The following is a 23455-nucleotide window of genomic DNA, read 5'->3' on the forward strand; positions in this document are numbered from 1 at the left end:
AAACCTTGCTATCTACGCCTGAGAGTGAAACTGACCAACTCAGCCACAGAGTGAAAAAACCCATTAAAGTTCCTCGCGTCATCGACGGGATTCAAACCCTGGTCTTTTCCACCGGTGTTGGGAGGACGGTGACGATACCACTGTGTTACCCGCGCAGACTAAACTTGATATAATAAAGAAAATAGAATGGGTCGTAAGAAGGAGTGTATTAATGGCAGAATATGACCTTGTATTCAACATATTTATGTTGTTTTGTATGTGCAGTTAATAAAATTGCATTCTTAATCTTTTTCTTATTTGGCCTCAATATTTCTGTATTAAGTACATGTATAATAAAAATAAAACTTTTTAGACAACGGAAAAATCGAAATAACGGCACCTTGAATTCCCGACGGTGCCGTTATTCTGAAAATCTATTGTACTTGTATGACGCTGTCAGTCGATGATGGCGCCATCTCACGGGATATACTAATGCTAATAATTATAAATTACAAATGTTAGTAACAAAAAAGGTTAGTGCAAAAGCATCATTTTAACATAGCCATCTACCAAAGTAGTTAAATTAATTAATTAAATTGGCATCGTTTTAGTTATATCTCATATTGTGAATACCTTCACAACGAGTTGCCGTGGTATTGCACTACCTCGAATAAGTCACATTTCACCAGTGGAGAAGACTACTGTTACTTATTCTCAGTGGATACCACCACCCTGACGGCACCGTTTCAAAGCTTGTTGGCTTCTCCTCGGTGGGTGGGCAGGTACCCTAGTGTTGTAATAGTGACAACCCAGTTATGAAGTATAACCTCCCAATATGAGAGATATCTGATGATGTGCAGTGATATATAGACTATAAAATATTTAAGGGCCTTAAATATTTTATATATACTACGAGGTAGAATGACTAACATATAGGTTAGTGCAAAAGCATCATTTTAACGTAGCCATCTACCAAAGTAGTTAAATTAATTAATTAAATTGGCATTGTTTTGATGCTAATTTAAGGGTACGCGATTAAGGATGCCAATTTAACGGGTACGCGAGTCTCCACAGAAGTAGAATTTGGCTGAAAATTGGAGAATCGAATACACAATATAACCCAGAGGTGGTGAAACTTTTACTGCCTGGTGGCAAATATGAGTAATTACTGTACTTACACTTATGAGATAAAATATTATGAGCCCTCGTGGGTAGTAGAGTTGGTATAATCACCGTTCTCTCCACACCGGATGGAAAGCATCCGAATCCCGCCAATGACGCCAGGAAGTTTAATGGGTATTTTTTATAACGTGGCTGAATTAGTCAGTCTCAGGCAAGGGTAGCATGGCTTTTTCTCCCGGAAACTCAGGTTTTTTTGTCCAGAAAACAGCAAATTACCTCTCTCTGTATAACTACCCCTTCTCTCTCTCTCTCTCTCTCTCTCTCTCTCTCTCTCTCTCTCTCTCTCTCTCTCTCTCTCTTCCCTGGGGATTGCTGGTGTTGGGCACCATTATGTCGATTAGTTAGGTAGTCCTTTCCTTATTGTCGATGAGAGTTATGTCTGGTCTGTTGTAGGGGATCGTCTTGTCCGTTATTATGACACGGTCTCAGTATGGTTTGTGAATAGAAGTCTCCAGTATGGCCTGCGGTCCATGCTTGTAATAAATACACTTTCTTTGATCAACTGGTATTTTTGCGCTAGCTCCTGTAGTTCCTGGTGTTGATTACCTGGTCTTGGATAGCGAGCATGAATCCTTCGGTCTCGGGAAAAAGTTTCCCGTTCGTGAGCCATGCGTTGAACGCCATCTTATCTAGGTAGGTTGATGGAGGTCATTGCAGTGTCTTCCTTGGAGTCCCTTCTTCGCCCATCTTTCTGTCTGTGTGAGTAGGGTCTCCTTGTGAAGATTGAACATTGTGTGCCGTTTGTCTATCTTTCTTATGCCTTGGTAAATTGGTGCTGTATTTTCTTGCAAGTAATCCCGAAGGTTCTCAACCGCTTTCTTCTTGTTCAGTGAAGTCAGTCAGTCCTCTCCATCTTTCTTTCCGGGCTATGGTCAGTCTCTCGATGGGCGACTTCGGGTGGTGTTGGCCGGCTCTCGGTCATCATTATCCTTTTCGATCTCATAATCTCCTCCAGCTCGATGTTGGTGTGCATATGGGCCTCGGCCCTGGAGGCGCGCATAGGATGAAGTTGTTAATATAAAATGTAGCTCGATGTTGGTTCAATCTGTGATCCCGAAGGAGTACAGTGCGTTAGTACTGGGAATTGCGTGTTTATGGCTGTGACCATTGTTCCACCACTCAGCTTTGATTTTAGCAGGCTTCTCAGTCTCTGATGGTATTTTTCGGTCGGGTGGGTTCTAACTGGTGAGCCTGCATCATTCCCAGGTTTGTATGTCTCTCTCCCTCTGTCATGGCCTCAATCTATTCACCGGTCTTCATCTAGCAGTTTCGTCCGATCGGATGTCCTTCAGTCAGCTTGCTATTTGCAAGATGACTGAAGGATACATTCAATTACCGACACAATACATTGATGGCTCCTTATTTGTTTTGGCGCTTAATGTATAACTAACTCACACCTCGCCCTCAAAAACAGGGTTTTAACAGAAAAATCAAAAAAATGAAATATTTTGTTAGAAATATTGAAGAAATAAATACAAAACTCAAGTGAGAGACTCGAGAATCAGCTAATAACATTAAATAAATTTCAAGCATATAACTTTAATAATTAAGTGAAATAAGAAATATAAATTAATAGAATTAATACATTTAAGAGAATGGCATCAGTGAGGCAATAACATCGAGAAGTAGGGCAGTCTGTTTGGGAGTAATTATTGTCTCGAATCCACAAGGAGACATAACGAAATGGAACAACGGTAATTTTGTGTGGTACTCTCATAAGAAAGGCGAATTGTATAGTCAATCAAAGCCACTTTTAAACGAAATGGGCATGTGGTTTCCACAACTATATAGAATGGCATGGATCTAGTATTTTCGAATACCAGCCACTGTGGGGGTGTAGTGTGGTCGGTATGGTTTATCATATCTGTGGCTACCCTCCAACAATTCGTGGAATCTACGTTGCGATTTATCAGGCCATGATGTTTGCTAGAGGTGAAAAAATTAGGTGCTAGGTAGGTGCTCCTAATGCATAGGTATCTCCGTGTATAAACTCACACTCTGAAATCCAGTTCGAACTGTAGTTCGAATTGGATTTCAGAAACAATAAACCTTAAAAACAATAAGAGGGTAAAACTTGGATCTATAGTCGATCTGCCAACCTACTGAACAAGTTTCTACAACAGTGACTGCACAACCTCGACGCGTTATCTTCAGAAATATTACGCTTATTGTAGGAAGCACTTCACGCATGCCTAAATTGGAATTTTGAAAAATTTTACGTGGAAGACGAAATATAGGGAAAGTTTATAAAAATAACATTCTGAGAAGAAAAGTTATGGCATTCCAAATGGCTTCCAGGATGCTCTTTCTGATATGTTTATTTTCACAAAGCAAATGTCTTTTAAATAATCGCGTTAACGATATATTTGCTTTCCATGATAGACTGAATGAAAAACAAGCGTTCCACTCAAATGCATTTTAGAGCCAACCGAACGCAGACGATCAGGCGTCATTGTATTGCACCTATGAGTTGTATGTGTGCTAAGGTCTGTTTGCCAGCTTGTATTAAAAAGTCTAACTACAAAACCTGGCAATTGTTCTGGCAGGTGTTTGTATTTAAAAATTATATATTCCTTATGCTGTATCATATAAATAAAGATTATTTTAAAAACACACATCTTTGTCGTTGCTTGACGAATTTAGTCTCGCCGGAAAAACCAAGAAAAGTCAACAACCGTGCATCAAATACCCAAGTATGGAGAATATAATACCGGTAATAATAAAACTTGATATTTTTACAACCCTCACATTTTTACAAACCGTATGTAGATCTTAGGTGTGATTCAAAGCAGAATTAGACCAGTGAAAAGCAAATTTGAAGTGAAATTTAAAATAAATAAATGCATCCACAAAAGTGATGTTTTTAATTTAATTTTTTAATTTGATTTTTTAAAATTTTAATTTGAGTTAATTTTCTTTTCATAACTTTAAATCTGCTTTGAATCATACGCACGTGATCTATACAGTACAATATGGGTCGGTAAGGGCAAGTGTTGTAAAAACACTCAATATTTTACCATACTTGGGTATTTGCAGTTATACACTCAAGGTTATGACTATTATTCAGTTTTAAGCATTTTCCTTATAAAATAATTACTTCTAGGGTAGAAAGAAACGAAACCCTCGTTAATAAAATATATTTTTTTAATAATCGAGCATGTACATATTACTGATAAAAAGTGTTACCGAATATAAAAAGTATTTTAAATGTCTTAAAAAAACACCAAGATTGTATTATAGCAGACGCAGAAAGTTACGCACCAGTTCTGGCCATGGCAGCACCACATAAACTCTAAGGAAACTAACTTACGCACTCATGTATTTTCTATGTGATATGCTTACCAATGCTTTAGGAATATTCGCAAAACCCAGCTTTCCTGTGCTTATCCATCTGATAATAGTACAAAGGAGCACAGCTAAGTAGATTTACTCTCATCAGTCGGCGAGTTGAATTGCATTAAGTCCAAAGCATCTAGGCAATGAGTCAGTACGCCGTATCTGTAACCCATCAGTTCATACATCATTCTCAATTTGTTTTGAATTAAATTCGATAAGACAGTAAACAAAGATGGGTGTTCTAACTCATACTCATTTAACATAATAAGTTTTATTTTCCTAATTATGTTAGGAAACAAAATTAAACTGAGAACGCAAACTCGCTATTTTTAAAACTCTTCAAAGTGAAATTACTTTCCACGATAAAAATTTAACCATTTTAATCAATTCAAGATTTAATCAGTTCATATTTTTGATCAGTGGGGCATTCTAGGGGAACACTTGGGTGTTATACCCATAGGGGTGCTGACAAGGGATCGCTCGACAAGAATTTCAGCTGAGGATCATCGCCGGTTAAAACGGCCTGCAATATTTTATCAAACATTTTTTTTTTTTTTTAAAGAAGGAACTAACGCGAGCCGTCTCTAGAAAACTCCTGGTTATCTCCCCCCGCCCTTTCAGCCACTGGAACTGTCACGTGCCAAACTTCCGGAACATATTATTAAATACAGCAGTCGCATATACAATTTGCATCAAAAAATATCAACTTTGTGAACTTTGTAAATACGCCAATAGGTGGCATTACTACCCAGAGTAGACTACAGTACATCATAGCGAAGAGAAATTTTTCGTCATTCGATAAAAGACAGGCTTCACAAACGAGTTGCAATATAAGGCTGACTAAACGAATTCTGGTACAGAAGACAGACACTTTTGGCCAGCATCCATTTTGGCAAACGAATAATTAAAGCACATTTTGTTAATTAAAAATTAACTATAGCGCTAATTTATTAAAGGATAAATACTCACGTGAAACGCATTGAAGCAGCCAGGGAATTCAGTATGTCAGCCATCGCACCTTGGAGGATAGTAGTGTTTCCATGGCGATTTGCGATCACCCAGGGAGGCCACTAATTAAATGAATAACTGCTTACACATAAATGTCGTACATTTGGAATTATTTATTTTTTGAAATTTTATTTAATAAAAAATGTCCTCATTGTACTTTCTCCCTCTTTCTCTAGGAATCGCTACCGCTTTAGTTATGTGATCTTGTTTATAAAAATTGTTTGCATTCTTTAACTAAATTTAACTACTGAAACATAAGTTTACCTTCATAATTTTGGAGATCTCTGTAATTAGACACTAAACGCAAAATTATTCACATCCTATTTTTTTTTTCTCTTCTAAAATGGTGCTTCAAGGTGTAGATGCAAGAAGTGCTGTATTTAAGTTAGGTTCTTAAATATATTTTCAGCGAATTAATTTCGAAGTTAACCGAAGAATACATTTATTTTTTGACACTTTAGGTCGGTGTTTCCCAACGTGGGTCCCACGCCCCACATGGGGGAAATTTGATTGTTCAGGGGGGCAATTCAAAAATATGATGAGCAAGAAAAATGGCTGCTTAAAATTGATGAAAGATGAGAATCCAGAAATGCTTCTTGTGCATTGTGTTATTCATAGGGAAAACTTGGTACCTAAAAATATTTCGCCTGTTCTTCATGAAGTACTAAAATCAGTTATAAAGTGTGTCAATGCCAAATGTGAGCGTCTCTTCAAGCTTTTTTGTGAAAAACAAAATGCAGACCATGTGAGACTTTTACTTCACACTGAAGTAAGGTGGCTCTCGAAAGGGAACTGCTTGAAAAGATTTATGGAACTATTTGATACTATTAGTGACTTTTTAAGTGAAAAACCTGAAATGAAGCATCTGTTAACGGTCGATGGTAAAGCATTTGTGAGTTATTTAGCCGATATCTTTGAAAAACTAAATATATTAAATAAACAACTTCGAGGAACAAATAAAACTCTCGTCGATGCAAAAGCGAAGATATTTGGTTTCATTACATTTATTGAATTATGTCAAAAATATATTTGTAACAAAAATTTTGAACACGTTGGCTGCAAAAATGTGAAGTGACTGATACCGCTGTACTTGTTATTGTCGATCATCTGAAAATTTAAAAGAAAGGTTTTCTGATTTAAAACAAATTGATTTTCCAACCTGGATGATGCAACCAATGTTAGTGGATTTGTCTGATGCATCAATGCAGTACCAAGAAGAACTCTCAGAAATGCAAAATGATGAGTCAGTTAAAACTTTATTCAATATAAAAGGAGCGATGGCATGGTTTTGGGATGAAACAAAAATTAAATACCCAAATTCAACCAACTTTGCAAGAGAGCTATTGTTACATTTTTCCATCTTCATATTTAGCTTAATGTGGATTTAGTGCCATAAATGATTTGTTACTAAAGAAAAGAAATCGACTGGATATCACAAAACGGGGAGACTTGAGACTGAAGCTGACTAAATTGGAGCCCAATATAAAATCTCTCTCTCTGCGGCAAGCACCAAGCACAAGGGTCTCACTAGATTTAGTCCACTCATCTAGAAGTGACTTCACATGGAATGTTGAAATTATTAAACAATTAAATAATAATTACTAAAAATTAAAATATTATAGAAAATCTTTCATATAAATTATTTTGTACTTGAATTTTAGTTGTCTATTATATGTTTTGAAAATTTACTGTACTGTTTTTTCCTTAATAATTTCTTCCTAAAACCTGAACAAGTTGTAATTAGGCTTCATTTAGGGAATAATTCAAATTTTTGAATATAAAAAATATGTATATCGGTGTTTCCCAACGTTACATAGGGGGGCATCAGAATTTTAGAAAGACTTAGGTGGGGCATGGTGAAAAAAAGGTTGGGAAACATCGCTTTAGGTGAATTCTAATAAAATCGTTCTTTTTTTTTTTTTTTTTTTCCTCCATTATTACAGGTTTGTGTGTTTTACAGATTTACTTAGCTAATTTAATTCATCTCTCATCCATATATAGAGCGAATTGCCTTAACTATAGTTAAAAAATAGTCTGTTTTTCTCCTGATAAAAGAACAAGACATTTTTTCATTAGATAAACTGACGCTGCAATTTCCTTCTGAAATAGATTATACACATGTACGAAGCAGTTATCACCAGCCTCATATCTTTGTAAAAATGCAAGGAATCCTGTTTGTTTGTTTGTCCTCGGTTAATCTATTGACATGAAATTTGGTACAAGGATCCATAAAAATATCTACAGTAGTCCTGAAATTCTGAAAAAAAAAATGTTTCTAGTGTGAGAGACTGGAGAGGCGATGGAATCGGAACTAGATCTGAAAACTTTCCAGGAACAAGTAGAACATATTCTGAAACTTTGGTGTAAATTCGACTTTTCCTTCTGGAGCAATGCCCGAAAAAATTGACATGGTCCCCCCCCCCACTTCCTGATTAGATTGGCATATCTGGAAAAGTTTACACCGCTTCCGAAATGTAATTTGCAGATTACAGAACAAAACAAGGTAGAGAAGTTTAGATTTTATAAATAACAAATATAGAGTTCGTTGATAAATGCGTTAACATTTCAAATATCCACATATCTCCACCAGATGGCATCACTGGTTCAAATAGGCGAGATAACAAGTCTGGAATTTCATTATACAGTACTGTATATGTACGTACATTTTTCTTATTTTCTCTTTCTACTGATCAACAAATGCTTCAGCCAAAACATGAAATGCCCAATACTACTCATAAATACCAATAAACAACAACGATTGTTTTTTCTTCTTTTTTTTTTTTTTTTTTACGATAGAAATATGACAGACTTCGTGTATTTTTTAAACGCTGATTTCGAACGGAGGATAGTAGCGTTTGCTTGTAGTGGTCATTTTTAGAAACTTCACTTCTGAAGATATTTTAAACTCTGGTTTTCACGTACGTTACACTTCGGTCTATCTGTTCACATAAGTTGGATTGCTGATTGATAAGTTATGAAGTCAGTTTTACAGATCTTGCTGCAGTGGTCAGTTTGAAGCAGTTTATAGATTCTGCCCCGCGTGTTTACTGCATGCCAGACGGATATACATTGCAAACCTCCCAGATAGGTGAATCGGTCGGAGTTATAAGTGTATGAGTTAACGTTGTTACATATTAGTAAACTCGCATATTTTAATAGTTTTTAGTGTCAGCCAGTGGTGTATTCGGGCCGGAACGCACCGGAACAACGTTCGGTACTTTTTTCTAAATGTCATAATAGAAAATCATTAAATTTATACACCTAATATTATGAAACAATGGCATAATCAAAGGGGAGGAAGAAATATCTATTTTACCCATTGCTACTAAAAATATATATTAATAGTAATCTTTAAAATTAATAGATTTCTTTAAAAATTTATTTAAAAACAAAAATATAAATTTCGCGATGAAACTTGAACGTTTCTTATTACAAAAGTACAATGTGGTAGATAAAGACATCCAACGAATAAGATATACTGTAATGCGTGCGAACGCCATGAGCTGAACGCTAGAACTGGTTGTTCTATGAACCGTGAGTCTGAAGTCTGATTCAGTTACTGTATAGTCGATGTGGCGTTATCATATAGTCTTCTGGAGAACGAGCGTTCCGGTACTATTTTTTTTTTTTAGCAATACACCTCTGGTGTTAGCTGCAGTGGAATGGGCTTTTAAAATATCAATGCGTTAATTCACCAGATATCTTTTTGTTATGCAGTTAGTACACCATTAAGCCTCATAGACAGTCTATAATGCCCCTATAAAAGAAAGAATGAGAACTTTATTTTTGCTGCATATTAGGTGATTAGAACAAGAAGTGGGTTCTCTGTATATGCTGCACTAATGTGCTTCACATTTCAGAGGCTGGTTGAAAAATAAATGTAAAATGTCACTTTCATTTGTTCGCTGTTCCCCTAGTGTGGAGGGAATGAATCATTCATATCAACAAATGTTGACATGAAATTGTTGACGGGATATTCGGATATTGTGAAGTATTCGAATATCCCGTCAACCATTAGACCAGTTAATCACAATGATGAACTACCTGTTCCTCCAGAAACCTGGTCCTTTGAAGCGAGAAACACAGATGATCCAATGGAAACAATCCACGAGAGCTCTAAATTTCGTGATGACATGTTAATGTTTGTTTCCACTACACAAGTCCAACGTAGCGGCTACCCATCAATGAATATTGCATGGTGTGATTTTAGTAAACACTTAAGTATAAAACAGAACTTTTTAACCTCTGAGATAACGTACAGAATACTCGGAAATTTTCTACCCCTTAAGGGACTGTGGAGAAACAGAAAATAAAATCTCCGATTCATGGTAAAGAGAAAGTAAGTCCACATCGCCAAGTAAGTGCAACCAGTAGAATCCAATAAGGTAGTCCAGTCAGGTGCGTCCTATTGTAAATTATCCCAGGTAAGGCCACATTGAAATCAGTTGTTCTGGGAAAAGATAAATATCTAGCAAGTATTCTATCTAGGTTTGCCGTGTCAGATAAGTAAGTCTATTTTAAAATTTTAATAACAGTGATAGGCCGAAGAATTCGTAAATAATAATTTCAGTAGAACCTAAGAGCATAAATCAAGTATCAGTATGAGTTTTCTTTCATAGTTTGAAGCATATGATACATTTCCAAATCATGGTGGATTCTGCATTTTAGTATACGCATGGATGTGTTTCTATGCTTGCAAGTTTGTGGTACAGTTAACATAAACATAAAGTACTGGGCGGAAGTTTAAGAGACAGCTGTAGAAAGCGTAGGTGTATTTGCCAGAAGTCCGACAATTGCAGAAGCAGGGGATGGACCAGCCAACGTTTGTTTTCTTTTTGTAAATTATTCTAGTGAAAAACTTGGGAATGCCTGAAAGGATTCTTTATTGTCCACGAGAATAGCTTCATTTCCTTCAGTAAAATTATTATAATAAGATTTTATTTTTGCTCTTTGATCATTGTAGTTGGAGAAATCACGTAAGCCCAAGTTTCCTCGGACCCGCAAGAACAAAGATGAGAGTTTACAAGGCCGAATTGAAATAATTTTGAATTTTGGTATCTGTGACCAGTGATTAAGAATGAAGAGTAAAGACTAGGGCTGAACCATCTCTTAACATCCCTTCCGGTGGAAAAGGTATAAAGTTTCGTGTCGTGTGTCCAGTGTTGCTGGTATTGAATCTGATTTTCCAGATGTTTATCAAATTTTCCCATATCCTGAGTTTCTCTTGCTTGACGTTTGCATCTAAATTACAGGTTATGCCAAGAATTTCAGTGGGAGGTTCTGTGTTTTATTCGATAGCAGAGACCTTTGTACACGCGGTGACGGTCGATTGGAAGTACACCTGCCAAGACCTGCAGTGCAGCAGAGGATATTGTCCTGCAGTCCCGAAACATGGAAAGGAGCATTGATCTTTGAAGTGTGATCGGTTTAGCTTTAAATTTGATGTTTGTTGCCCTGTGAAACCATGCACCTGAGGCGTAAGCGGCCATATAACAAAAACAGCCTTGTAATATAGGGAAAGAGTTTTCCTATTTATCCCCATTCGGTCTTGGTGATTCTGATTTGAGCGTTTGTATACTTTTTGATATTTGAAGTCAGATAGGTGACGCGAGCCACAAAATTTAATCGGTCATCCACAATAACTCCGAGATATTTAAGTTGTGGAACCATTGGGATGCATTAATTTCAATTGTCATTAATTTTAATGAGCAGAGGCCTTCCATAGTCAAAATTTCCCCTGAAAGTCATCATCTTGGTGTTTGAACGAGTTATAATAAGCTTAGTATCTGCCCAATCAAGAAGATCACATAGGACCATGTTGGCGCGGAACTCGAGAGCCAAGCGAGATTTGCCTGCAAAGACGAGAGTGAAATTGTCAGCATATGCAATTGCATGTGTTTTATCAAAACTACGAAGTAACCAACTGTCTAGAACTATATTGCAAATGAGGGGTCAAAGACAGAATCTTGGAGTCCTTAACCAGACTTTTCTGGTTAAGGACTCCGTCCGCATATAATGACTCGACTCCCAGTTAGCGGATTTTCATGAAACTTTATATTTTAGGTCTTTTAGAAAGATTTTTTGAGTCATCCCAAAATTTAGCCGTCAATTATTATAATAATTATTATTATTTATTTAATTTATTTATTTATACATATCACACAGGCTGTCAATATACTGTATATTATTGAAATTTTCTCAGTTCTCGCATAGAAGCCATTCCTATTTGAGAAACGTTTTTGTTATTAGTTTACTAAATACATAAATCATGAATTACTTTTCTTTGCTTATTATATTAATCACAACAGCAGCGTGAAATGTTATATTTAAATTGTTATGTAATGTTATTTAAATTTAGATTTAAATCCGGGAGCGAAGTTGAAAAATATGTAATTAATATTGAAATTTCGCAAGATTATTTAATGAAAACACTTTCGGGCCTACAGGCCAGTAAGGCTCCTGGAGTTGATGGAATATACCCTATAATCTTAAGGGAGGCGGAAAGTGAGTGCATTGAACCATTGAGGCTAATTATGCGAGCATCACTAGACTCTGGGGAGATTCCGTTGGATTGGAAAAGTGCCAATGTATCTCCTATACATAAGGGTGGCTCTAAGAGTGAAGTGGGAAATATCGACCTGTCAGTCTGACTTCAGTGTTAGGGAAAATCATGGAGGCAATGATCAAGGGTGGAATTCAGGATCATTTGGATAGAATTGAAATTCTCAAGGGTACTCAGCATGGTTTTGTAAAGGGAAAATCATGTTTAACAAATCTGTATTTTGAAAGGGTCACTCACGAGCTGGATTTAGGGAATAATTTCGACATTGTTTATTTAGATTTCAGCAAAGCTTTTGACTCAGTCCCACATGAGCGGTTGCTTTATAAGCTGGAACAGGTTGGAATCACTGGGAAAATCCTTAGATGGATAGCAGGATGGCTTCAGGGCAGGAGTCAGATGGTTGTGATAAATGGCTGTTCCTCAGATTGGGTTGATGTAAGAAGTGGGGTCCCCCAAGGATCAGTATTAGGACCACTGTTGTTCTTAATTTTCATAAACGACATCGATGAAGGGATAGAGGGCGTGATGTCTAAATTTGCATATGATGTTAAAATTGGTAGAGTAGTTAATGATCACTGTCAAGCTGAGCTTCTTCAGAGAGACCTAGATAGACTTCAGGAATGGTCAGAAAAATGGCAGCTATGCTTTAATCCAACAAAGTGCAAGGTATTACACCTGGGAAACAGTAATCCCAAAATAACTTAATCACTTGTGGAGTTCAACTAAACCCAGTACTGGAGGAAAGGGACTTTGGTGTTACGATCAGACATGAAATTCTCTGATCAGTGTAAACAGGTTGCAAGGAAGGCCCATGGTGTCCTATCGATGATCTATCGAACTTTTGCAAGTAGAGATAGGGACGTGATAATCCCTTTATATAAGGCTTATGTTAGACCACACTTGGAACACTGTGTTCAAGTTTGGAGACTGCACCTAAAGAAAAACATTGAGCTTCTTGAAAGGGTGCAAAGACGGGTAACTCGCCTGGTGAGATCGGCAAAAGGGCATCCTTATGAAGAAAGACTTCGAATATGTGGGTTGCAAAGTTTGGAAACTAGACACCTTAGAGGAAATTTGATTGAGGTGTTTAAGGCTCTGAGAGGCATCAGTAAAATGAATGAGGACGAAATTTTCAAGATTATAAATGATGCTAGAACTAGGGGACATAAATTCAAGTTACGGGGGGAAATGTTTAGATTGGACTGCAGGAAGTTTTATTTTAGCCAGCGAGTTATAAATTACCGGAATAAGTTGCCTACATGGGTTACCACCCATGTAGGATAATTAATAGGTTTAATTTCCTTTTCTTTTATTAATTATTATTATTTATTTTATTTTTTATTTTTTTATCATTGTTTTATTCGTTTTTTTTTTTTTTTTTTTTGCAGGTGCAGCATAAGCATAGGCTTTTTTGCACCATGCGGCCATTACTAATGCTAATACTAATACAACTGAAGCCCTTGGGCGGATTTTCATGAAATGTTATGTTTAGATCTAAAAAGATTTGTCGAGATATTCCAAATTTCATAAAAATCGGACAAATAGAAATCAGACAATTATCATTTCTTTTTTTCCATACATATTAGGCTGTTCATGTGCATTATAATATAGCTGAAGCGCTTGATATCATGTTTGTTACCGTTTGAATGGGCAATATGGCGGATGTGCGGAAACGAAATTTTCTCGGTTCTCGCATAGAAGCCATTCCTATTTGAGAAACGTTTTTTGTTATCAGTTTACTAAATACATAAATCATGAATTACTTTTCTTTGCTTATTATATTAATCACAACAGAAGCGTGAAATGTTATATTTAAATTGTTATGTAACGTTATTTAAATTTAGATTTAAATCCGGGAATAAATAAGTAAATTGCATTACGAACGTGTTCACAACATACTACAATCTTAGGTGTTCGTTGCTAATCGTTTAATTTATTAAATCACAGAGCCTGAAATACGTGTTGCATCTCACGCGCTGTGATTACAAAGTATTACAAAACATGTAGTGAATATTACGCTGCGGGGTATGTGTATACTTCGCGATAGCATCTTGAGTCAACATTAGCTTCTATGGAAGGGGTGAAATTCGGCTGTGTCGCTACGCAATACAATATAGTTAGAAGAGATTTTGTATCTGCTGAGGCGATTTGGAATAAACAAAACCACATTCATAAATATTTGATCAGGTAAAACCTTATCTATGCCAAATTATACGAAAAGTTTTGCATACAGCATGAGTAAAAATTATAGAAATGATCGGTGCGTAACAAGTTTCTGCGTATTCTTCACACGGCGGCTAGTTTTCGAATCACAACATGTTCAAAGTTTTCATTAAAGGTGCTAAATTATTGCATCAAGCAAAGCAAATTATCAACACGTTTATTTAAAACTTAGACCTAGTGTCGATGATCGCACTGACTCTGTTCGTACACGATGCGATTTTTAATATTGATGTTAAAATATGGAGTGTGTATATATAGGCTTATTACACATAATTAATTAAATTTATATACCCCACCTAAATATATTTTTATTTGAAAAATCCGATCAAATAGGTGTGAACGGTCACCCTCTGCCTCAGAAATAGTCTTCCGTGCGCATTAATACATTTGGAACTAGGTAAATAGGATGCTTCCATAGACTCAATGTTGACTCACGATACTGTCGCGAAGTTTAGTGAAGTGAAAACGATTATGTTTATATATTATTAGGTAATCGATTAGTAATTAATTGGTAGCAAGATAATTAAGTTAGTTATTTTTTACCTCTACGAATCACAGAAACAGAAAAAAAAATTCAATTAATTTTAATTAATTAATTAATTTAATTAATTAATTAATAAATTAATTTTAATACCTAAGAGAAGAAATTCTTCTCTTACGTATTAAAAAAATGGATGATCCTAAAGCGCTGAGACACAATCGGTTGAAAAATACTTGCATTTATATATATATATAAAAAAAGGAAAAGAAAAAAGTCGCTTAAGGAATTTCGATTAGAAATCATTCTATAAACACAATGCTGTATGACTGACTATGCGTGTAGCTTTAAAAGTCACACAGAATCGTTTTAGCACAATCATGGCTTCAAAAATGCGTCAACATAAATTGCTAAGAATGCTGAATGAAATAAACGCTTGTGTTGATAGAAACTGGAGATTGATCGCATGATTATATTACCCATTCTGTTTGGTTATACATTCCAAAAGTAATATAATGCTTGCTGGGAACTTTTACCACTAAGAAAAACTTGATTAAATGATGTTAAGAAGTTTTATAACCAAGGTTCTGTAGTTCCTCTGACAGAAATATTAATTTCGTCTTAAGCAAATGTTTAAACAGTCGTGCTGACATTCCAAGAGGAACTTGAGCGGTTTCTGGGAAGAAAGCGAAAGGTTATTACATGAAGGAATTATTGCAAAAGGAAACACTCTTATCAGTATGTGTCATCACAATTTCTGCATTGGTAAATGAATTGCCCACCTTTATTTTATTACGCTTTTGTAAATCAACAAACACTTTATGCAAGTTAATTTCCTAACGTTCTGCCAGTGCACTCAAGACCTGCATGCAGATTCAAAAGCAGCGAGATGTGGAAAACAGAAAGGACAAAATTCGCGTGGAATCCACTCTATATGCAGTAAGAGATATATTGTAACTCTAAACGGAATACCAGCTGACTTTTGTCATTATAAACAGTCCAAGTAATAGTTTATTCAAATTACGTTAATATTAATAGTAATTAATTTTATTATTCAATCTTTCGATTGAGAATTTAATTTTATTATACATACTGGGGGCACTTTCCCCCTGCTCGCTTTGCTGGCCTCTACGTAAAATGTAGAGGTATACGGGGTAAGTCAAATCTTTTCTACGTAAAATACACACCTGTCGATACGCACTGATCGATATCTAATCAGGAAATAACCTATGCAATTATTTACCTGTGCATTTGTAATGCTCGGCATTCTGAAGGTCGAATAAATATCACTATGTAATTATTTGCCTGTGTTTACATAGGAAAAGCCTTTTGCTTTGGGTTACGTAATGCATGAGGAATATTTCTGCATCCGAAAGAGCAGGACTAAAATATTGAAATATTTACAAACTATACAAATATTATTTAAAATATTTACAAAATACTAAACTATTTACAAATACAGTACACAATATTCATTAATATACAAAAAACATGACAGTGGAACTCAAATGTTAGACAGGGAAGCATGTGCACGAGGTTGGTGAACGTTATGGAGGTAGTTGTCAATAATTAAATTGCGTTTGCAGTGATGTAATTGCCTCGCCTTCTTCTCCCATTGTCTCGAATAAATATCACTAGGAGGAAAACGTTTTTAATGTATAGAGTATTTAAAACTTTTTTAATGTATATAATAATAAAGTTCCTGGATTGGCGCTGTTGCAGTCATTAGTATTAGTAGTGGCAAACGATACAAGAAAGCAAGCTTATACAGTTTCAGCCAAAAAAAAAAAAAAAAAAAATCCCATTTCACCTATCCACCCCCTCCAATAGTTTTTCTAGTTTTTCCTTAAATTTATTCAAGCTACCCACTTCCAAAACGACAGATGGAAGTTTATTCCAGCAATTAAACACCCACTGGCTAAAGGCAAATTTCCGCATATCTATTCTGCAACTATCCTTCTTTAATTTGAATTTATGTCCCCTCATGTGCATACTCAGCAAGAGGGAGAATCCATTCAGCATTGAGTTTTCTCAAGTCATTCAGAGGCTTACACATCTCAACCAGATCACTTCGCAAATGCCTAGTCTCGAGACGCTGAATTTGCAGAACTGAATCCTTTCTTGGTAAGAGCACACCATTTCTTCCCCCTCACTAACATTATTGCTCTTCTCTGCACCCATTCCAACAGATCCACATCCTTCCTAAAATCCTGAAATGAAGCCTCCATATCTGTATGCTGTACTCAAGATATGGCATGACCATTGCATTTTACAATGGGATGATCACCTCCTTATCCCTGCTAGCAAAATTCCTGTATGACTTTGACAAAACTCCACGAGCTGTCCTGACAGCCTATCTACACGGCTCAGAGAACTTCATATCTGACTGAAAGTTACTCCCAGGCCCTTTTCATTTTCAAATACCCTGAGTGTAGAACCACACAGTTGATACGTTACTCTGGGATTACTCCTATCCATATGCAGTACTTTGCATTTGTCAATGTTAAACTTAAATTACCATTCCTCAGCCCATCCGCCTAATTTTTATAGATCTTGTTGCAGCAGTATACATTTATTACTGTCATTAACCACCCTGCCAATCTTTATATCGTCTGCAACCTTTGACATTAAGTCTTGATATACCTTCATCATTAATAAATGCAGAAAACAATAATGCGTCCAGCACCAAACCCTGCCATGTTCGATGAATTTGAAATTACACGGAAGTGGTATGTTACATTTCAAACTTCCTCCAACAAATGGATACATATATTATCCAGTAGGCTGACAGGTTGCAAATAACAACTAGTTTACTTAGTAGTGTTAACGTTCTGTATCACGATTTTTCAACGGAGCAACGAAATATAAAATTTTGCTTTAAACTGGGAAAATCTGAAAGAGAAACGTACGAAATGTTAAAAACTGTTTATGACGATGAAACATTAAGGCCTATCGGCGTGTATGAATGGTATAAAAAGCAGGTCAAAGACGGATGTGAGGATGTTCGCGATGACCCAAGGAGCGGGAGTCCGTCAACCTCTCGAAATGAGGACAGAGTTGCAAAAGTTCGGAAATTTTGGCAAGAGATCGTAGTTTGACCCTCAGAATGATGGCTGATGAGTTGGATATGAATAGGGAGATGATTCATCAAATTTTGCATGACGATTTAGGGAAAGGAAGGTCTGTGCAATATTTTTGCCGCACGGCCTCACGGATGAGCAGAAGCAACGAAGAGTTTTATCATGCGAAGACTTCATCTAAACGTGTCAAGGAAATCCTAATTTCCTCGGCCATACTTTCACTGGAGATGAGTATTGGGTGTTTCAATACGACCCACAGACGAAGTGTCACACAGTGGACTTCAAAATCATCAACAAGGCTTAACAAAATTTTTTTACAGGATCAACATGATGCTGATCATGTTTTTCGACAAACAGGGTGTGATTCACAAGGAATTTATACCTGAAGGGGAGAGAGTGTCAATGCTGCGTTCGATGTTCGAGGTGCTTTAAATACTATTGAAGTGCATTTCCCGGGTGAGGCCGCAAAATCTAGAGAAAGGCAGCTGGTTTTTGTTGCACAACAATGCCTCCCCCCCGTATTCCGCACTTGCGAAGACGTTTCTGACGAAACATGGCATTATACAGATCAATCATCTACCCTACTCTCTCGATCCAGCACCAGCGCACTTCCTCCTATTTCCCAAAGTGAAAACTGCCTTTGACGGCAGTTTTCACTTTGGGAAATAGGAGGAAGAATTTCGACAAAAGAGATTTCTAGGTCTTGTGGACATAAAACTATTTTTCGTGAGAACTGTTGCGCAGGTCTTTTCTCCGTTGTAGTATAACTTGCTAGGGTTCCAACAATTCTCAGTTATGGTGTGACGTGTCAGTTAGGTATCAAATGTTCTTTGCAAGAGTTACACTAATATTTATATCCGGAGAAACCTGGCTTTCATGTAATCGTCTAGCAGTTAGTTAGGACAAATCCCGTGTTCTAAAAACTTACTCAGATGGACGTTGAGCAAATCTGCAACATCAAGATCGCGTTGTGATTATTCACCTTTGACTCCTTTCTATTTGATCAGAATCAAAAGCGCCGCCTTAACAGTTCTTTATCAGTAATCATTCAAAGAAATCATGTCATCAGAGAGTAATCAATAGGCAAAGGTTGTTAAACAAAACATGGTTTATTACACAAGACAAATAAGATGTACACTCAGTAAACAAGTACAGTTTTTTAGAATAGGGCATGTAACATGTGGCTTACTCCTCTTTACGTTAATACATAATTAGCCTCTTAATGTAAATTGACTAGCTGAATAGTAGTGGTAGTGTTGTTCTTCGTGTAGTTTCGTGCTTGCTGTCTGTTATAGAAAAACTCCAAGTACATCACGTCGAGGTAATAACATTTTAGTGGTTCATGTAAGACACTAATGACGTTTGTAACAAAACAACTGTAAAGCGATCATAATATTAAACTTATAATGTGATGTGTATTCCTTAAGTTCAAAATATCACTTTTTCTCTATACTTAACAAGATAAGTTATTATGAGGAGAGAAGTCTATGTAAGGGTAAATAGGATCGCCTTTTACACTATCTAGTTCAGTTGTTTAATGGGACATGGAAAGTTGACTTACCAGACTCAATCTGCATATCTTCAGGGGTTGATACTCTGGGAAGATCGTCAATCTCGGTCATTTCTGCTACTCTTTTATCCGTGGTTGGATCTGCTTTCTCTCGAACAGGATTCTGTATTTTCTCAGGAGCGCAGACACCTTCTCTCCTACTTTCAGACTTCGCTTCAACCAAAAAAAACTCAGAACTCCGAACTGCCAACTCTAAACTCGTCACGACCTGAACTCCCCGTGCTTTTCCCTAGGTTCGTATATATATCTCCCCCTTATCTTTTGCTTTCCCCTGCGTATTTGTTCTGGTTAATTTTAACGGTTCAACAATAACTTTGGGACTGTCGATTTTGAAGCTCTGCTCCCATAAAATATTGGATTTATGGAGGTGGTGTGGAGGAGACTTTATTTTGGTAGGGTTTGTGCCTTCAGACTGGACAAAGGCCTGATGGCCACAAATTCGTTCACTTCCTCACACCAGACTTTCAAAAACACAAACCTCCAGTGGATGTCTTATTCTGTTTATCCCAAAAGTGTCATTTGGAAGATGTAGCCTCGCATCTCCACACGAGAGTCACGATCCTTTGCTGTTTTTGTCAACAAATGCGCCCGGACGCCTGTCCACTCCGCTCGGACAAATGACCTGCGGCTGTTAGATAACAGGCGACCGGCGGAGGGCTGACGCTCCACGGGGTGACTTTCACTGCACGTGCGGGGACCAGAAATATTTCCGCCTTCTTCCCGCGAGCAGGTGTTGCTCTAAATATACAGCATAGTCACAAAAGTATGGGGCGCTTGTTCTCTTCATAAACGTCCCGTCATAAGTGAAAATGGTTGCATTTTCACAGAACCTTCACTTTGTGTTCTTTTTATTTCACCAATCCGGAACTTTATTGCCACACCTCGTGTATATATATATATATATATATATATATATATATATATATATGCGACGAGGATATATATCTATATATAGAGGATTCCTGTAAAGTTTTTATTTTCCTGATGGTTAGAACAGTGATTATAATTGCTGTCTTATGCCTCCCAAAAACTCGGATTTTTCAACCTGAAAAACAGGAAACCACAACAGTGTAAAACAATTTATAGACACAATATATGGACCTTATGACTTCACTTGTCTTGGTGTAAATTCCAAAACAACCAACCAATTGTATTTTTCGGAAATGTTTGGTAAGTCAGGGTAAATAGAGAAATAAGATAACAACTGGCGGCTCATCGTAAGATTGGCAGGTTGCAGTCAGTTTGCTCCAGGCTGACTACAACTGGACACTTAAGTTTAATAGTATTGCCATGCGCCCGCAGGATTTCGGGCTTAGAAACTAAACTTATATTAGGGTAACCTAGAAAGTTACTTCAACTACCCATGTGTATTGTGTCTGTAAATTGTGTGTGTTCTCTGGTCGAGGTTTTTCCAGGGGGGAACCTCGCTGCCAACTCCTGAGACCGACTGACTCAGCCACGGAGTGAAAAAAAAGCCCACAAAAGTTCCTCGTGTTATGGACGGGATTCGGACCCGTGCCTTTTCCACCTAGTGTGGGGAAGACGGTAACGATACCACTATACTAACCGCGCAGTCTTCCAGGCTTACAATTCATCATAGTGATATAGTTAGGTTAACGGTTGCAGAACGCTTGCAACTCAGACGTTCTGGAACTCCAACTATTATGAAAGAATCTCCTATTTATAAATCCACTGTTTATTTATCCTCTTTATTTATAAATCCACTGTTTCACTACAATAAGGAATATTAACGTGCCTGAATGGAGCACATCACTCTCGAGAATAAACAATTTGATTTGATATTACTTTTATTTTTTTAAATACGTGACAAGGTAATTTTTGTATGGAGTATTTATAATTAAAATCAAACCAGTTAGAACTGATGTACTGAGGCTGAGATCAGGAAAAGGTATAAAAATTTAGGCGATGCAACAAACTGCATTATACGCGAAGAAATTATAAAGGCGCAATCTTTGGAGTAGTGTTTATGCAAATACTGTATAGTTATAAATAATAATTGCCACTTTGGCAAAGAAAACTCCCGCCTTAGAGATATGTTAATTAAATAATTGACAGTAAGCTTTAGGTGAATTATGCTAATTTATTAAATTTGTTTACTTAAACTTCATGGAAAGATTTCTGTTTGATTTCTGCTGGGCCTCAAATAATTTTCTAGTCGTCACTGTAGCGTCTGCAAAGAAAAATCCGACCGTAAATCTTCGATTTTATCATACCGCTCCCGTCGTTAACTCTGAGTGAATTTCTCTCCGTTGTTAAAATTCAGTTGAGAGAGCCAGCCGCGACAAAATGACTGGATCGATTAACTTTTTATGGTTGTAGATATTCGCCACCGAAGAGAATGCGTTCATTAAATTTTCATTATAAAGTTTGACCAGTTCGTCTTCGGCACCATCACGCAGCACTGTAATGTAGTAACTTTTCTTTTTTAAATGTTGCTTTTCAAATATTTTCATCAGCTGTTCTCGATTACCACAATGTATACAATGAAACTCAAGTTTACATTGTAGGGATTTTATTCAGAAAGCGTCTCTTGCGATTCAACATACTGGCTTTACGTGGACATCCACACCATCATCGTTAACTGAACCTGTTTCTTTAACCGATTCGCGAATCAGAAATTTTAACTTATTCCCGAATTTCTCTGTCCATAGGTCAGGAGTTTGTGGATCTTTCAATCCCTTCCCTAATAATTTGCTTTATTCTCCTTGACAATATAGCAGTTTTCCCACTTGTCTCGCTCTGAAGAAATAGGGATTCAAATCCTCTCGCAGACAGAAATTATTAAAGGTCTTTTCAATGTTATTACTCTTGTTCAAATTAGAATTTATTTGCTTTTTTCTAATCTTGGTAAAAGTTGATCCTCTTCAGTGAGTGAAAGGGCTAGAGGGACGAATAACTATCACCTCACAATGCTGCTTTTAGATTTTTGCATTCCTCACCAGAAAGACTCCATTGCGGAGTTCCTTCTTCCGATGTCCCTGTATATATCTGCGAGCTTTTCCAGTCAGTCTAAACTCCCCTGACCTATGCGGTCGCACCGTAGTATAAAAAAAAATGAATATTTTTTAAAAATTAATCGTTGGAACAAACTTACATCTGATGTTGTTGGAAGTGGATAGTTGGAATAAATTTAAAGAAGGATTAGACAACTTGTTAGAGGGGATGGGCAAAATGGCGAGCTGTCCATTTAACTGGACACGAAGAGATTGCATATAGGGATGTCAGATTCACCAATGCTGTATTTTGCTAGGGCAATGTAAATAAATAAATTACTATTTTTCACACCAAAGTGGGTCTCTGGGGGTGCACTTCTCCATAACCTACCATTATATAAGGCAACGACTTATATTGTTCTAGAATTTGGACTACATTCTACAGGGCGCTACTTCAAGATAAAAAATAAAAAAATACGGATAACTACATAAAGTTAGCGATTTGAAACTAATTTTGGAACGAAAACATCCACTAGAATATAGTTCTAAGTGTTTACTACAATGACTGAAGGAACTATTGGATACATTTTATTCAAAAAGTCAGAGACGGCTTATAAAAAACTGCTTGTTAAAAAAAAGATTTTCTGAATAATGATTGAACTGCACATTTGCTGTCATTTCTAACACCTGTGATACTTTAGGTGAATCGCATAATGAAAATCACAATAGTTATTATAAGAGGGTTACTCTATAGATTTGTCACTGGAAAAAAAATATATATAGATAAACTGGAAGTTTTCATTGTAACTGAAAAAACCAAAATGTTCCGTTACGTAAAGAAATTAGATCAGTGTCAAGAACGTTAAAAATAATAGGATTTTTTTTCGAGAAGGAACAGGTATCATACCTATATAGCATTTTTTAACATTCAAGAAAAGATTTTTATTTTTTAATTCGAAAACTCATAAAACCGTTTTAAGTCCGCCGTGAAAAAAGAAGTTGGAAGATGAAGTAGTGCATGTAGTTGGAAGTATGTAGTGTAGTCTGGTGAAATGACGCATCTTTCATTAAAAGCAGAAAACG

The 23455-nt window shown here is 36.5% G+C and overlaps 1 protein-coding gene across 1 annotated transcript in view; it reads right to left on the bottom strand.

Moving 5' to 3' along the window:
• Positions 1 to 23455, bottom strand: part of LOC150090725 (putative glutamate receptor) — a 155604-nt gene that overhangs the window by 22076 nt on the left and 110073 nt on the right. Inside the window, exon 3 of the mRNA XM_090370274.1 lies at positions 5467 to 5567. Within this exon, the coding sequence (XP_090226400.1) occupies positions 5467 to 5510 (44 nt within the window). The 5' untranslated portion in view covers positions 5511 to 5567. The remainder of the gene's footprint in view (positions 1 to 5466; positions 5568 to 23455) is intronic.

Source organism: Mastigoproctus giganteus, chromosome 1 (assembly GCF_048544385.1).
Source record: "Mastigoproctus giganteus isolate SK-2022 chromosome 1, ASM4854438v1, whole genome shotgun sequence".
Taxonomy (NCBI): Eukaryota; Metazoa; Arthropoda; class Arachnida; order Uropygi; family Thelyphonidae; genus Mastigoproctus; species Mastigoproctus giganteus.